Source organism: Aphelocoma coerulescens, chromosome 12 (assembly GCF_041296385.1).
Source record: "Aphelocoma coerulescens isolate FSJ_1873_10779 chromosome 12, UR_Acoe_1.0, whole genome shotgun sequence".
Lineage (NCBI taxonomy): Eukaryota > Metazoa > Chordata > Aves > Passeriformes > Corvidae > Aphelocoma > Aphelocoma coerulescens.
This window is the reverse complement of record NC_091026.1, coordinates 2,462,357-2,478,579: the sequence shown is the minus strand read 5'-3', so window position 1 is coordinate 2,478,579 and position 16,223 is coordinate 2,462,357. Positions and strand designations below refer to the sequence as shown.

Here is a 16,223-nt window from a genome sequence, read left to right as displayed (position 1 = left end):
CAATATTGAGTTGTGATACCGAGCGTGTTCCTTAAAAAATGAAACAGATCTCTGCCCTAATACTGCATTTTAACAATGATCTGTATTCCTTCCTCCCTCTGCCAATATCTCTCCCCTTCTACATCATAACTGAATTTTGGCATGGCTGTATCCCAGGGATGTTTCTGAAGCTGGCTCTGAGAAGTGATTGTTCAGTCCCTGCAGCCTGTGCAAGGGCTGGAGCTGTTTTTTCAGCTGGAAAGGGCTCCACAGTGTTGCTTAATAAGGTTTTGGGGGGATAACGATGACTTGGCTCTCTGTTTCATGTTTTAGCCTTTGAAAATAATGGAAGCAGATGCTGGAAACGTGAACTGTAAAATACCTAAAGCATTCTTAAATCAGCATGGTCATACCTAGGAAAAATTTAAATATATATATGTATGTGAGAGGGATCCAAGAAGGGAAAACAAGCATCCTTTAATATGTGCCACTCATTAACAGTGAGAATAATTAAAGTCTGATTGCCAGGCCTGGCTTTTAGTGTCTAGGCTGCTAATGGAAAATGTAAAGCCAATTACAATTAATTAGTAATGTATTATTTTGCAGGTATTAATCCCTAAATCCCTTTTTCAGCTTCAGAATGTGCACAGGTGTTTGTTAGTGAAATTTTAGATACTTTCTACAAAATCTAGAGTCTGATGTGAGTTTACTGGGACTTTCTGAAGTCAAAGTTTAGCTTAAAACCCAGAATTAGCATCCTCTCAAAAATCCTGGGGTTCTTTAGTGAGGTTTATGCAGTGAAATCACTGCTCAGGGGTGGAAAATCTGACATACAAAGTATTTGCAGAGCTAATGCTTTCAAATTAGGTTAACTACCATAAAACCAGGGAGCTTTCTTGAGTCTTCCCTGTAGGATTGCTGTATTTTTGGGAAAATCCATCTCTTTTAGCAGGGTTAACCAATCTATTGATGAATCTGTGTTTATGAATGGCAAGGGCTGACAGATTATTTGTAGATCCTGGATCACTCCTGCTTGCTTTGGATTAAAAGCCAGTTTTTTGTTACATTTTGCCACTGCTGGCTCTGAAAAACAAAGAGGTTGTTTTGTGGTCTTCCACAAGTCTCTGTTCATCAGCTGGGGCAATTTTTACGTTTTTTAGGTGCACAAGAGAGTGGTTTTAATATATTTTCTGAGGAATTACTCTCGTATCTGGAGCTCCTTTTCTCTTGTATTTCGAGCTCCTTTTTCTCACGCTGCAGCTGGGGAGTGTGAGGTCTGCAAAAATGGTTTTTTGGGTTTCTGGCTGCTTTGAAGCTGCTTTTGGCAGAATGTATTCCCTAAAATGGAGCCATTAGATAGATTTGCTAAGATTGGTGCTCCTTTGATTTGAGATATTCTTGTGACATTCTAAAGGCTGCAGTAAAAGCAGTGAGAGGTTTCATCAGGTGTGTATGGCCTGGTTTGTGATGGGAATATTTCATTTTTCTGGTGAAAAGTTATCTGCCTTTCTCCACTCAAACTCTTCAGAGAGATTTTGTGGATTATTGGTGCATTTGGAGACCATAAAAATGGCTTCTGGTAACTTCAGATTTTCCTTTCCTCCTGTCTAGTAAAATGTGTCCAGTGCTATTCCAGAACTATAAAGAAAATAGACCTGTAAAGTTAGATGTCATCCAACCTTATATTTGCCCAGTAACATCATAATTGGCTTGTAATTCCATATATAAAATCCCTGATATTTGATTAATAAACCTGCATCTGATAGGGGAACTGCTCAATCTTGTGCTGATTTTTAAAAGGTTCACTGCTAAAATCTGAATTCATTAAGAGCATTTCATTGAACATTTCACTAAGAGTGCTTTGTTGTGGTCAGAAAAACTGTCATGCTGTCATAAGTGAAATGTCACTAAGTGGAATCACACACTGAACCTCTTTTATTATTAGTTTTTATTTTTAATTCACCTAAATACTTAGCAGCTTTCATGATGTGTGTGTAAAAGTGCTTTAATGAGAAATTGCTTCTAAGTTTTGAGTTTGCCTGAAAGAGAACCTGGATAAGTTGTGCATGTTCTGTAGGAGTGACTGTTAAACACACCATTTTTGGATGGCCTGAATTTCCATGAAAACTCCCCTCACATTATTAGCTCAGTGTGGTTGCCCAGATTTAAGGAATACAATTTGCAGTAAGATATGGGAGACTTTTTACTTAGTGAAAATCTTTTTTTATTTGCACTGTTTAATTCCTATTCCAGGGCTGTGCTGTTGACCAAAATATTTTAACACAGATTTAGTGTGGTTTAAATTTGATACTAGTTGCAGGGTTTTTAGTCAATAGAGCACCTATTTCTTCAACATGAGCTGCATCAGGAAATCAGAAATGTTCTCCATGACTTCCTTAGCATGACAATTAATAAATAATAACATCAGCAAGCTTTTATATCCTGTCTTGAATTGACAGTACATTTCAGGCATCTGCTCTTTCTACATCTGGCTTTAATTTAGGGTCTCTGGAACATTTTGGGGTTGTTTTTTTTTAATCCCAGTTAGATATTTCTGTGCAGCTTGGGCAGGAGCCTCTGGTGACACGCCTGGCTTTGAAGGCCAATGGAAGCTGTGGGAAACTCCCATGTCAGCACTCAGGCCCTGTTTCCACTGGATGCAGTTCATCTGGGGAGCTGCCCAAGCTCATGGAAGCACTGAATTTCTGTTTTCCACATCACTTTGTTTCCTTTCTGCGAACCTCAACTTTTAAACTTGACCCTTGCTCGCTGTGTAGTGGAGTTTAATGGCTGGGCTTAAAATAGAGACAGCCTGAGCATCCTTGGGTTGTTAATCAGGGGCTGGAGGTGTGGAATTGGAAGCAGAAAAGTGAATAATTTCCAGGTCAGAGCTTGGCTGGGCTACCCAGGACTGTTCCAGATCAGTGCATCCCTAAACCCAGCTGTGTGCTCCCCTCGTGCTCCAGATTAACCCTCCAAAGGGTGTTGGGTTTGCTGCTGTGAAGATGCTTTTCCTCTAAAATTTCTAATTCAATCTAAAGTTTCCTAACCCTAAATCACAGCTTTCCTGATATGCACTCATTTCTCTCTGTAATAAGACACAAATGTAAATACACTTTTCTTACTCTGGATTTCAATTCCTGAATTACTTGGATACTTTACTGCCCTCCCTGCTTCTATCAGGATGAAAGAAGATTCTAAAACACACACCAGAAATAAAATTTTCACTTGGTTTTCTGACTGATTGAAAAACAAGAAGGGGTAGAAGTCTTGCAATCTAAGAGGGTCATAAAGAGCTTTGGAAAAAAAAAAAAATCAAATCTGGAGCACAGTTCCTATTTTTGAATGTGACTGTAAAGGTCAGATGTGGGTGCTGGCAGGTCCTAGGTCTGTGTTCTTTTACTTCAGTGATGTTGTACTTCAAGTTTCTGTCTCTCACAAAAAGTGTGGTGTCTGTAGTTTCTGTGACAAGTTCTTGTGGTCGCTGAATGAGGCCTGTTTGGTATTTCCAAAATGCCTTTTCTGTGCTGGTTTACTGTATCCCAAACAATCCTTCTTATCCTTATTAATGAAAAAAAAAAAAAAAGGATTTTTTTTTAATCTAGTCAGATACTCAGAGAAAATACAAACAACCCTATTTTATCATGTTTCTGCAGTTATTTGAGGTTTGTGCCTGACCATTTTTCAGTCATTTCTTGAGGAGCAAGGCTTAGCTGTAGAATAAGCAGCTGGTATTAAAAAGGAACTTTGTGCTTGTCCTAATTTGGAAGAAAATTCAGAATTTCCAGTGTGCTTTGCTATTAAAAATATCCTGCTTGTTTCTGATTCTGCATTATATTATGCAGTGTATTTGATGCTGAAACAATAACATTTGAATAGCCAAAAAAAAAAACCAAACCCCAAGCAAAACAGAAAAACCCAGCTACAACAATATTGTAACAGTAACTTCTGTAACTTGACAATTTTTATCTGTTAGCCAAGTATTATTCAGAATTTAATTTTATTTGGTGCTATGAAAACTTCCTAAAGAAATCATTACTCATGGGTAGCCCAAAATTAATATTTGGGACTTTTCTCTGTGTGAGCTTTTGTTTTCCTTCGTGTTTTTAATCTGGTGCATTTCAGGAGAAATTCATTTTGACAGATTCAGGCCTGCCCTGGAATTTCTTTCTTAAGAGATTAAGAGATTAATTTGTTTTCTTTCAGGAGGTGGGTTGGTTTTTTGTTTTTGAGTTTTCTCATGGTGTCAATTAGTGTCATCATTTCTCTTCATTCACCAAGCAGTGTTTCCTAGATCTTTGAATAATGGCAAATTTTTTCTGTGCTGAGCACAGTCCAAGTGAGAAAGGAGATTTTAAATATAAGTAAATTTGCATTGCATTGGGGTGACTGTGCTGGGTGATTCCATGCCTAAAATAGATTTAATCAGTGTGTCCCTCACACAGGGCTCTGCTGAACGTGGGATTTCACTGCTGACACTTGGCCAAGGAGGGGTAATTGTTACATCAACACACAACACTGCAAACTGAGTTTTCCAGCCTTTGGACAAGCCCCACACTGGGCTTTAGCAGATACCTCCTGCTGCTTTGGGAAGGGTTTAGAAGTACCTGTGAAGTGGTGCCTCTGTTTGCTGGCAAAACACGAGCTCCTTGTCTTTGCCCTGATACCTTCAGTGATAACTTCAATTATTATCAGTGATTATATTGAAATGCTCTTTCTGGGCCTTACAGCAGCGAGTGATGTGCACAAATACTCCTGGTTCATGGTACATCTGAGTAAATGTGTGTTTGTCCCTTCAGGGCTGGGAGGGGCTTGTGCAGTCCTTTTATTTTGTTGGAGCCAAGGGAAGGATGGTTGGCTGGTAGCCAGTTATCATTTTTGTTTGAAATGTCAACTATATGGAAAAGAAACCCACTGAAAGAAATGGAATAATGGCATTTGGCTTAGTAACAGATTTTGTTGTTTAATATATATATATATTTTCATGTATTTAACTGAATTGCTGTCATAGTGTCAAAACATTGATAGAGTTTAAATCTCTGTGTAAAATTTCACAGTAAATCTCATGCAACTATAAAATGGAAAGTGCTATTAGGAATAAATTTCTTATCTCATCACTTTTTATGTGAGGGGAAGAAGCTTTGCAGCAAAAACCTGGGCAAGCCCTCAGTACCTCGGCACCTTCAGCTGCAGTGAAACTGCAGCAGCCTTCATGTGCATTCTGTGCTCCTCATGAAGCTTCTGCAGACAGTAATTCCTGGTTGGTTTTTGCCACTGTACCATGCCATAAATCAAATCCTTCCTGATGGGAGAGAATTTGCTGAAAGTCCTTGCAGGGAGTTTGAGAGATAAACCAAGATGTCTCCTTTAGTTTCAATGCTTCCAGATAGTTGTTTATTAAGTCTTATCAGAGGAGCAGAGCCGCTAGTGGGACCCAGGTACAGCACAGAAGACAGAAAAGCAGGAGTGAGCTCTATTATCAAGATTTACACAGCCTTTTAAAGATATTTTAACCAATAGTTACTAAAAACGTACATTATTTTCACTTTCCTACCAATTATTCAGTAACGTGACTAGGAACTACAGCATTTTCTATCCAATCATTCCAAACTACTTTTGCTGCAGAATATGGAGTAGTAGAAGGAGAAGGTTTAGAGAACAACAACAATCCTCCATTTTGATATTTTTTACTCTTATCTATGTACTAAAAAGAGAAGCCTAAAACCTCTACATTTTTCACCCTGTGACAATCTCACATCGTAGTCTATCACCTAATTCACACCACTGTATTTTCCAGTTCTTGTCTGATGGTAATTTCTTGTCTTGTCTTGTTGGTAATTTTTTCCAAGGTTTGAAGCTAAAACAGTGTTGTTCAGGGGGGTAAGAACCCTTAAAAACAGGCAGAGAAATATTCTCAGCGCTCTGGGCTCCTACAGGTTTCCTCTTTCTGAGCAGAACTGATCAGTGGAGGTGATCAATATCAGCAGTTCTCTCCCAAGGGCACTCTGTGCTTTCCTCTTTTAATAACAACTCCACCTCCAGTAGCATTGCAAAGGTGCACTGCTTCTCTTTATGACTCATTTTAATTGCCCTCATTAGATCAGAACCTAAACAGGGAGTATTTGAACTGATGAAGTAATGTTTTGATTTGTGCCGTGGTAGTAAATGATATTAAATTGTACTTTGTTTAAGGTTTTAGAGTAATTTTAGCTAATGATGAACACAGCACCCCAAAATTTTGAAGGGAACTGCTATGCTGAAGCTGCAAAATCTTTATTTTGGGGAAGCAATTCTCTTCCAGAAAGATTTTCAAACTCTGTTGACTCCTTTTCTTTTGAAGGAAAAATCTCCAGTAAAGGAGAAGTAAAATAATTTAGGGATTAAATCTCTTCCATTCCAATATTCTTTGTCACAAAGAAGAATGAATGGACTGTTCAAGATGCATTCTATTATTCTCATGTGAAGAATAAGAAATTATACAACACAGACAAGCACGCTGATGAACTTTTTCATTCTAATTAAGAACATAAATTCTACAATGTGCTTCTCAGTCCAGGAGTATATGAGCCCTTGTAGATCATTCAAATTTAAAAAAAAAAATTGCTGCTGGACAAATCAGTGCCAGATTTCAATAAACACCAATTGTTGCAGCCTTACCCAGAGGTGCTGTGAATGTCTTGGGGCAGAGCTGCCTCAGCCTTCCCTCAAGTGTTAATTGAGTTACTTTATTAGGGATCAATGTGCTCTGGTCATCTTGGAGCCCACCAGAGTATTTCATTGTTAACTGTGTTTGCCTCCTCCTGACAATCCAGATTTCCTCTGGGAGCATCTCCTGGACTTCTCTGAGGGCATTCCTGTCAGGGTGAAGCCATGCAGTCAATTATCACATCCCCCAAGTGCATGGGTGGTTTGTTATTGGCAGCATCTGATTCAGACCACAAAACCTTTCTGCACAAACAGCAGTGGCTTCTTTTCAACTTTGGAGCTGATTTTCCTGTAAATATAGGTGGAACTAGGAAATGGTCATAAATGAGGTCGATTGCAGTGTGAAGAGTTGCTGAAAAATCCTGGGGATTTAGCACAGCCTCTCTTTAATGCCAGTAGTTGCTAATTCACACAGGAAATTAAGCACCACAACTTTTAAGAACAGAACATCAATTTTAAGACATGCTTCTCTGTGGAAATCTCATTTGGAAAACGGTTTGTGAACTACTCCTCAGCTGAAATTTTCACCATCTCTTAGGGTTTCTTCCTCTGTGAACTATGGAATAATTTTACCAGCATGAGTGTTTAAAGATTCTCGTCCACGTTGCTGCTGTAATGCAGATATTGTTGGCTGAATTTTGGTTGGCACTAACTTATAAAACAGGCAGATTTGAGTAGCCTTTAAAATTAATACTAACCTAGCTCTTACTGGCCTGAGCTCTCTTTCTATTTGAATATTTTCCTGGTATTTGCACTTTAATGAACATCTCTGCAGAGTGCTGGTGTTTCCTTTCCCTTACTGTAGCTCAGGTTCTCCTGAAGTTTCCTTTTCCCAGCACTTTTTTGGAACACATTAAGACTTGGCTTCCAGCTGAAATCTGCCATGCAACATAGTTGTTTTTGTGGAATTGGCTGGATTCCTGGAGAAACCACCTGATAGCTTAAGAGTGATAAAAATTAATGACCAATGCTGTAGTTAAAACCCAGATTTGGTTCCAAGATGAGCCGCTTTGTGCCTGAGAAGATAAGGATTGGTTCTCTCTAATTGCTTCAGTGCTAATTTTTCCTTAGCAGTGACTTCTTTTAGTTGATTTAAGGTCCAGTTAGTTGGAAAGTTACATCTTGTAAATTGTAAATGAAAGTTGTTCCTGACCTCATGAAGAGACATCAAAAAAGTCTGCATTGTTATACATAAAATAAAAAATTAGCCAAGAGTGTCTCACTTTTAAGTTTGGAGAGCATAGCATTAAAAAAAAAAAAGTTTTAGGATGAGTTTCTGTTTTCTTGGTCTCTCAACCTTTAAAAACCCCACTCTAGGGATTAAATAATGTGCTTCAAATTAGTGATGAGTTGTTGCATTTTGTAGTGTTGAGTCTGGGACACCAGAGCTGTTCCTACATGTGATATTTCACAAAGCCAAAGCTGTTTATGAGTTACTGAGTTTGTTGTTATTTTCACATACAGGAAAGCTTTTTGTTATTCTACCGGTGTGGTGGTGATTTTTAGCTGTTTAATTGTTACACAGCAACCTTAGAATAATGCAGTTTTACTGGATAAATAGGAGTGGTTTTGGTAAAGGAGAAAATGCCAGACCTGGAAATCTAACAACAGAACTTTTAAAAAGTTGGGTTGAGCTGCAAGTCCTGGTAGGAAGGAAATTCATGGCTAAGATGTGATAAGGATGAGCTCACAGAGCTGATCTGGAGTCTGTGTGTAGCAGGTCTGCTGCCATCTCTGTGTAGGAAGGTGTACATGCAGATGTTGTCTGGTTCTTGGAGTGTAAAATATTGCAAAGTGGCTCTTTAATGGCCCAGGACTCTCTAATACAAGAGGTGAATTGACTCTATTCCAGTTAAAACACAGAAGTAAACACCATAAAACTGGTCTAGTTGGAATGACATTAAGGCTGTGAGATTGTGGAAATAAATTTGGAGAAAAACTCTGTGTGTGCAAGTACATCAGTACTTTGTCATCTGAAAATAAGGGTTCTGTTGAAGTACTTATTATACACAAAATAAATTCCTGTAGTTGTAAAGTACTGACTCAAGCCCACCAGACAGTGCATTTAATCCCCTGCAAGTCATGTGTGAAATCCAATAGGCTAATCAATAAATACCAAAAAATACATGGTTAGGAAAAAGGTACAAACTGTGATTTAGGTGGAGATAACGGCTAAGAGGCTTATTTATTTTTTGGTAACTAAAGAAAGTCAGTCACAGAAATGGAGAAGGGAGGCACAAGTAAACCTGTAAAGAATTAAGCAATCACTTTCTAGCCTCTCAAGGGGATAGGGGTTAAGAGATACAGTTTTAAAAGCCTTTATGTTGGTGAAAAGTTTATTTGTCTAATGTCTACTGGGACAGCGTGCCAACAACAGCAAACCCAAATGCAAGTTAGAGAGAGAAAGAGAAAACTACTACTGGAAGAGAATATGAAGGCATAGCAAAGCTGTTTAGAAGTATTACAGTGCAGCAGCTGGTTTTGGTAATGCTTCTTGGTTATTTAAAAAAAATAATCATCTAAGTCCTAATTCCCTTTGTCTTCTCCCTCTGAGTAGCTGCAGTGTGTGAAGCTTGCTGGCCCATGACTCATTCTTCCCACTAAAGCTATTTCTTTGAATAGCCCCTGTAAAAACATGCATTTTTGTGTTGGTTGTCTTAGCTGGCAACTGGGGAGGCTTTTTTTTTTTTTTTCCTCCCTGGGTGAGTGATTTATGTGTGCTAATCTCTGGATCTGCCTTTGCCACACATGGTGCCTGTGAAAACACTGGTGGTGCTGTACCTGGGAGTGCTGTGCTCACCTTTCTGCAAGAGTAATTCAAGCACTAAAACTCATTTAATCTCTTCCTCCACAGGCAATAGACTCATATCTAATAAATTCTGATACCTTGGGCTTCTTTTCAGGGACAGGCAGTCACAAACCTGAGGCTGGATTTTAATTCTTACTAGAGCTGAAAAGGGTAACAGGCAAAGAAGATGCAAATGCAAAATAAGATGTTATTTCCAGCCTCTAAAAGAAACTTCTTTGCATGAGTTTGGTTCACTGCAAGAAATATGGAAGTAAATGACTGAGGTTCATTCAGAGGAAGAATTAAAGAGCCTCTGTTGAAGCTTTTGTGTGTGAGGGAGTGCTGGGTGTGCTATTTTAGCTGTCCCACTGTGGGCAGCCCTGGCAGTGCTCTAAAGACCAGTCTGGGGCTGCTTTCCCAGCACTGCAGATTTTCTCTGCTGCCCCAGTGGAACAGGCAGGCTCCTGTGAGAGAATTCTCTCCTGAATTCTGCCTGCTGCCCCAGCCTGCCAGCACACATCCATCACACGGATATTGATACAGGCAGCATCCTCTCCAGCTGTCCTGGGCTCCCCAAAGGCAGGCCTGGATTAACTGGGGACAGCCTTTGGAGCGAGTCCAAACTGTAAAACACAAGCTCACATTTTTAGGTGGGTAATGAAATACCTCAAAGCCTGCCTGTCTTGGAATTACAGCTTCAGCCTTGGCTGGGGCTACTTATTTGATACTTCTGCTTTCTGGATTTAATCTAGCCTTTAGTATTGGATCCAATTGTTGAATGCATGTAAGATGCAATTTAATATTGTTTAATTCATAGATTTGTGCCTGCAGATTATATTTGGATTGCTCAACAAAGTAAAATATTGATTATAGCCAAACATGTCGATAAAGTTCAAGGAGCTGACTGTGACTTTTCTTTTTATATGGTGGACGTTAGGGATGGTTATGGGAGATTTGGGAAAAGGAAGTAATGCTGTTAAATATCATTGTAGTTAAGTTGGGGTGTAAAGGTCATGAAGTTTTCTGCAAAGTGAGGTTAAATTCAAGCAAGGTTGGTCAGTAGTAACATCCCTGTGAGTAAGAGCTGCTGGAGGATGCTGCAGGAGTTTTCAGGACAATGCTAGAAAGAAAGTCAGTGTATTTGGAAAATTGCTGGAATTTAAGGTCACTTACGAAATAGAAGAATGTTGTTTTCATTAAGAAATTTCTAAATTGAAGAATAAATGTTTTGATCATTGAGTCCTTTTCATTCAAAGGTGAATGATATTCTCAGCTCTAGCATGAAGTCTGCAATCCTTCATTCTGGTGAGATTTTTTCTTTACTGCCTTCTGGTTAAAAGCAAAAGAAAAGAGCTTGTGGCAGAGAGAAGTGCCTATAGAACAGTCTGTTTAGAATTGTTATTGTAATGTGAAGGGATGAGGTAATAGAGAACAGCAATAACCAACAAACTGCAGTGTCTGACTCCGGCATCAACAACTCTGCGGGCCTGATCTTTATTGGACTTTTTTTTAAATTTGGGGGGACGGGGGGGCTCTGATTGGCATATCTGTTTCAGGAAGAGTATCAAGAGTTCTCTAATTTCATATTTAAATCTGGGATCTGATTAATACTCGAGGCATGCAAGAGAGCTATAACATGAAGGCTGCTGTTACTATAGTGAGATGCTATTACAGACATCACAAGACTTGTTATACAAGGAAACATGATTACTCTGGATTAAAGGAGTTGCCAAAGGCTTGAAGGATTTATTGGTGCTGCTGCTTTGAGTTATATATAACTTCATTATTTTGTTGAAAACATTTAGATCTAGAATTAATGAAGCACAGTAAATGCTGATGAAATGAATCAGCAGGTTTGACAGCTTTGAACTGACGCTGAGCAACTGATGGATTTTGTGGGAGCATTCCTTAGGTCTCCAAATTGCTGGATAATGTACAGAAAGTAATAAATCCAGCTTTTGCACAGAGAAATGAAGCTTAATGAGTGCAGTGGGGTGCATCAGAGTTGATGTGATCAAGATCTTATTTCTGAAATGATTTGTAATTCCTGAGCTTGTAGTGGAGAAAACGGCCTGAGCTGCTGGGGATGGTCTGGATCTCTGGGATGAAACTTTCTGGGGGCAGTGGGATCTGCAGAGGTGGGAGGAGGAGGCACAGGAGGAGTGACAGCAATTTTCATGTGGGTCTGAGCAAGGCAAGGACAAGTGGGGAATTGTGGTTTTAGAAACAAAGGACTGGAATTGGCTTTTTTTTCCTGCAAAACTTAGTCACGGGCAGTTAATTAGAGAGGAAATGCAGGTGTGTAACAGCTCTGTGGTGTGCTGGGCTGCTGCAAGGTCTCTTTTCTACATGAATTAGGAGTTCAGTGCATCTCACATCCATTTGCTCATTTCATTAATCTCAGCTGTATAAAACTGGCAGCATTTTGACATTGCTTCCCTAACCCAGCTCAGGGAGTGCTGTGACATCCAGAAACACTTTCTAGGCAGCTGCATTCATCCCATTGCATGAAGTCTGTAGCACTGCAGAGATGTTTCAAAAGGATTATTGTTTTAACAGATGATTAATTGCAAATTATTTATTGCTTTCTTAAGATTAGCTCAGCAGTCATCATTTGCTCTTGATGCCACGATGCAGAATTAGTGCTGTGGGTGCTAACGTGAGTCTGAATGAGAAATGAGCCATAATCAGTGATGAAAGGGTTTCAAGTTTTGAAATAGTCTTGCAACATTAATTCCTCACAAGCAATACCATAAAGAGAAAATATGGAATGGCAGAAATTGTTCTTGCATTCCCTTTGACTCTCCCCTCTGCAATGTGACTCAGGAATTTAGTTAGGTAAAAAAATATGACTAAGTCCCTTCTGCCTTTGAGGTACAGACCTGGGTGAAATCCAGAATGAGATTGGATTTCAGTGAATTGAATAACTTCTTTCCCAGTCTTTTTAACTTTGAATTTGGGACAAAACTACATCAAAAGCTGGAATAACTTCCTCATCTAACTATTCTGTGGCTGAGTGTTTTTTTTTTTTTTCCTCTTCAGATAGTGTCTGATTACTAAATTAAGCTCTCAGCATCAATAAATCATTTCCCTGCAGAGTCAAACCTGTAATTTTTCATACCTGTTGTCCTTTGTACCTTTTGAAATACTGCTCGTGGGGCTGTGGAGAGACTCCCTGGGTAGGTCCAGCAGAGAGAGAGAGAGAGTACAAAGGGACCCAGGTGCATGTTGTAGTTTGGTGGGGTGACAAGCTGGACACATTCCAAAGGATTTGCAGGAGCTGTGTGAACTCCTGGGAGCACATTGGGGTTATGGGGTTTACAGAATGAGGAGCCAAGTGGAAAACCAAACGAGGGGTTTTTCAGGAGCCTCACACCCTGTGTGGTGTGATCCCTGTGGGACTCAGAAGGGCACTCCTATTCCCAGGAAACAGAGGTGGGGAAGCACAGAGGGATCATTCCTGATCCTGCAGGAGCGCAGGTTAGGAACCAAACCAACCCAAATTAGGCTTGGAATGTGTGGTGTTGTCACCATTTGGAGGTAAAGAAGCATCTGCAGAGCCACCTGTGTGGGAAGGGTGGCCTAGTTTGAAGTGTTGGCTCTCAAAACCCCTTGTCCAAGTGGCACTGGACTATTTTAATTTAGGATTTCTCGTTCCATGCTGTGAGGGGCATCACAGAATCAAAACTGTAACATGCAAAAATCTGTTTGTTCTGGATGTCAGAGAGTTGAAGGGCAGAAGGGAGGAATGGCAATAATCTCTTGCCCAGATTATATGTTAGTGACAATTAGGAAAAATCTGTTGGTCCACAAAGCCCAAGAGCTGGGATTTCTCCTGCCCTGCAAGCCCTCAGCTCATTTTTCTCTCTGTATCCCACCCAAAGGTATTTTTAAAGCTGGATGAAGACAGCTCTCTGTGTCTCACTGTGCCTGGATTGACACAGTCACAGATGTCACTGCTATGCAAACCACTGGTATTATTTTTTCTCTTAAGTACTTTCCTGGTTTCCCTTTTGCTGTGACAATTTTGTCATTGTTGCTGGGAGCTGGAACTATTTCATTCATGGGCCACAAATGTTTTCTGTTAAGCATTCAAAACCTCCCATCCTCCTATTGTGCTTTTCCAGTTTACTATAAAGTGTTCCAGCCCCATCCAATAGAGTTTGGTTTAAACCTTCCTCTGTTCCTGTTATTTTTAACATTTTCTCAGTTTTGCTTTAGTTCTCCAAGATGGATCATTGCTGTGAATGTAGTGATGAAATCCTCCTGTCTCATTCACTTCAATCCCATCTCTTGCTTCCTTTGTATTTCCCTGCATCCCAACACTTCTCCTCTCATGTCCTCTGTGATCCATAATTTCTGTTTTGTTCATGCCTGCTTGCTTTGAATGTCTCCTTTGCATCCTTTGGATGTTGGATTTTAAGGGGGCATCTGCATGGCTTGAAATAAAAACATTAATCTTTTCATCTTCCAGATTTGCAAATTTACTTCAAGTTATTTCACAGTAAACTCTCAGAATCAACAGTTGTAGCTTCCTGTTATTTTTGTATTCTTTTGTCCTAATGGCAGTTGTGAGTTGATATAGGAATGCTTCTAAACAATTTACTTTTCAATAAGGGACTTGGTTTTCTACCAGAATGTTCTAAAAAAACACTGTTCATTACTGGCCCTTTTCCCCTGAGCACATTGTCATGTTAAAAAAAAAACACCATAATTTTTCTCCAGTCTTTTTGTTCTTTCACAATAATCTGGTTGAGTAATGCAGCATTTATTCTATTTATGCTTGCAAACACTTCCATTTTAAACAGCTGCTAGACAAATGCATTACACCAGTAATACTGTGGTGCTGTTAACTGATTTATATTTAAAAGTATTTGGATTGTATTTAAATATTTAAATTTGTTCTTTACAAAGACTGGACTTAGGGTTAGGATCAGGTCCTGTGTTTTATTCCATTTGTTCCTTTAGTGACTTGCTGGCCTCACAGCACCATTGCCTTGCCCAGCATTTGTCCTCTTCTCCCTATAAAGTCAATTTACTATTCTGGTTGATTTTCCATTCTTCTTGTACAAACATGCAGCTCCCAATACTTGCATCCCCGTTGAGCAATAAGAAGTTGTCAGTACCTGTTTTTCCTGACTGTGGAGTATCAGGTGTAATTTAAGAGTCATTTTTGGGCAATATTCCTTCAGCCCATTGCCCCTTGTCAGCAGCCTCCCTCAGCCCTGTGTGCCTGGGGAGTTATTCTAATCCACAGCTCTTGCCAAGGCCTGTTACCTCCAGATTTGACAATTGAACATCAAAAGTTACACTTTAAACACTAACATTTATATTTTTTTTTTAAAAAATCCTTTTTTAATCTTGTTTTTTCTTTATCTTCTTCATAATGTAATTTCTTGGGAATTCAAGGCTGTCCACAGGATACTGATGGCCTGAGATACCTTTTATAGAAAATATTGTATTTGCATAGTCAGAATTAGATGTGTGCCCTCATTCAGACTAGAGTGAGTCCATCAGTTTCTGCCCCTGTTTTTTTCTGTCAGGATTTTGTACAGGCCTTTCTGGACTTTTCACTGGAGGTTTTGCTGTTATTTCACCCCAGTTCCAAGGAAAGAGTGGAGCACGGGGAAGAGCTGGGCTGAATCTCTTGTATTGAAGCTTTTGTGCTAAAGCTGCTGTTGGGCTCCTGGGTTTTGTGTGTTTTTATTACAAACCAGAGCATGTTGGCATCACTGACCATTCCCAAATCTGTTTGCACCCCCCTCACACAAAAAAGAAAAGGAGAAGGAGCCCCTTCTATTCCCATTTTTTGTCCAGCTCAGGTCTCTCCATGGCTTTTTATTGAGCAGAAGAGCCAAGGAAGTGAAATAGCAGAGAGGAGTTTGTCATCCTTGTTCTCACCATCGACTCCAGCACATTTAAAGTTGAGTTTTTATCTCTGGCAATTGAGTATCTCTTCACAGAAAAATACTGGAAGTTCTTGGAATTGCAAGCATATCAGGCCAGGAGCCAAGCTTTCCCTGGCTAGGCAGTGACAAAAGCTGCCAGTGGATCTGAGTTTTATGTGGTGTTTTTTTTCTATTGAGAAACTACTGTTCTCTCTGAGGTCATCAAAACTTATTGGAACTAGGATTCGATATTGGATTTTAATCATTGTTCCGGAGTTAAAATGGGAATTCTCACTTACAGAACCCAGATCAGAGCTGAAGTTGTTCATCTGGAAATTTTAAATTAAGTTTTATCCCAGTGTATTAGTAATTTTAGCAGAGTGTTCTAATCCAGAATGAAAATCAGATGTGCTTCATGGAAACAGGGAAGTCCAGACAATGGGTATTGTGTTTAGGTTACAAGACTTGTGGTCTTCCTTTTTTAAATTTTATTTTCATTGTTTACATTGCAGGCAAGTCTTTGTTCATTTTAAGGAATAAAGCTAGTAGTGTTAAAGCACTATTTTTTTTAAAGTTTGTATCCGAAAATATTTCTCTTGAGTTGTATAAAAAAATCGGGTTTTCTGGAAATTCATTGCCCTCATGAGCAGACTCCTGGTGAGTGAGGAATTTTTATGACTCCCTTAAAAAACAATTGCAGGCATTCCACAAATAAACAATGCATTGATTTGGGGGGGGCATTTTAATGACTATTTTATAATGATTTGTTCTCCAGTGTTTATTTCAGTGTGGTATGTTGTAATTTTTAACTTAGTTATCCTAAGAATTCTCTTGTACAGCAGAGAGAGCAGAGCTTTGGAGCA

The 16,223-nt window shown here is 39.3% G+C and overlaps 1 protein-coding gene across 10 annotated transcripts in view; it reads left to right on the top strand.

Moving 5' to 3' along the window:
- The window catches only part of ATG7 (autophagy related 7), an 83,993-nt gene that overhangs the window by 30,642 nt on the left and 37,128 nt on the right, over positions 1–16,223 (top strand). For 3 of the 10 annotated variants that reach the window (XM_069028471.1, XM_069028470.1, XM_069028469.1), the window contains one exon: positions 4,425–5,025. The exons of the other annotated variants lie outside the window; for them this stretch is intronic. In XM_069028471.1, the coding sequence (XP_068884572.1) occupies positions 4,425–4,508 (84 nt within the window). In that variant the 3' untranslated portion in view covers positions 4,509–5,025. Of the gene's footprint in view, positions 1–4,424; positions 5,026–16,223 lie in introns of those variants that run through there. 10 annotated transcript variants of the gene reach the window in all.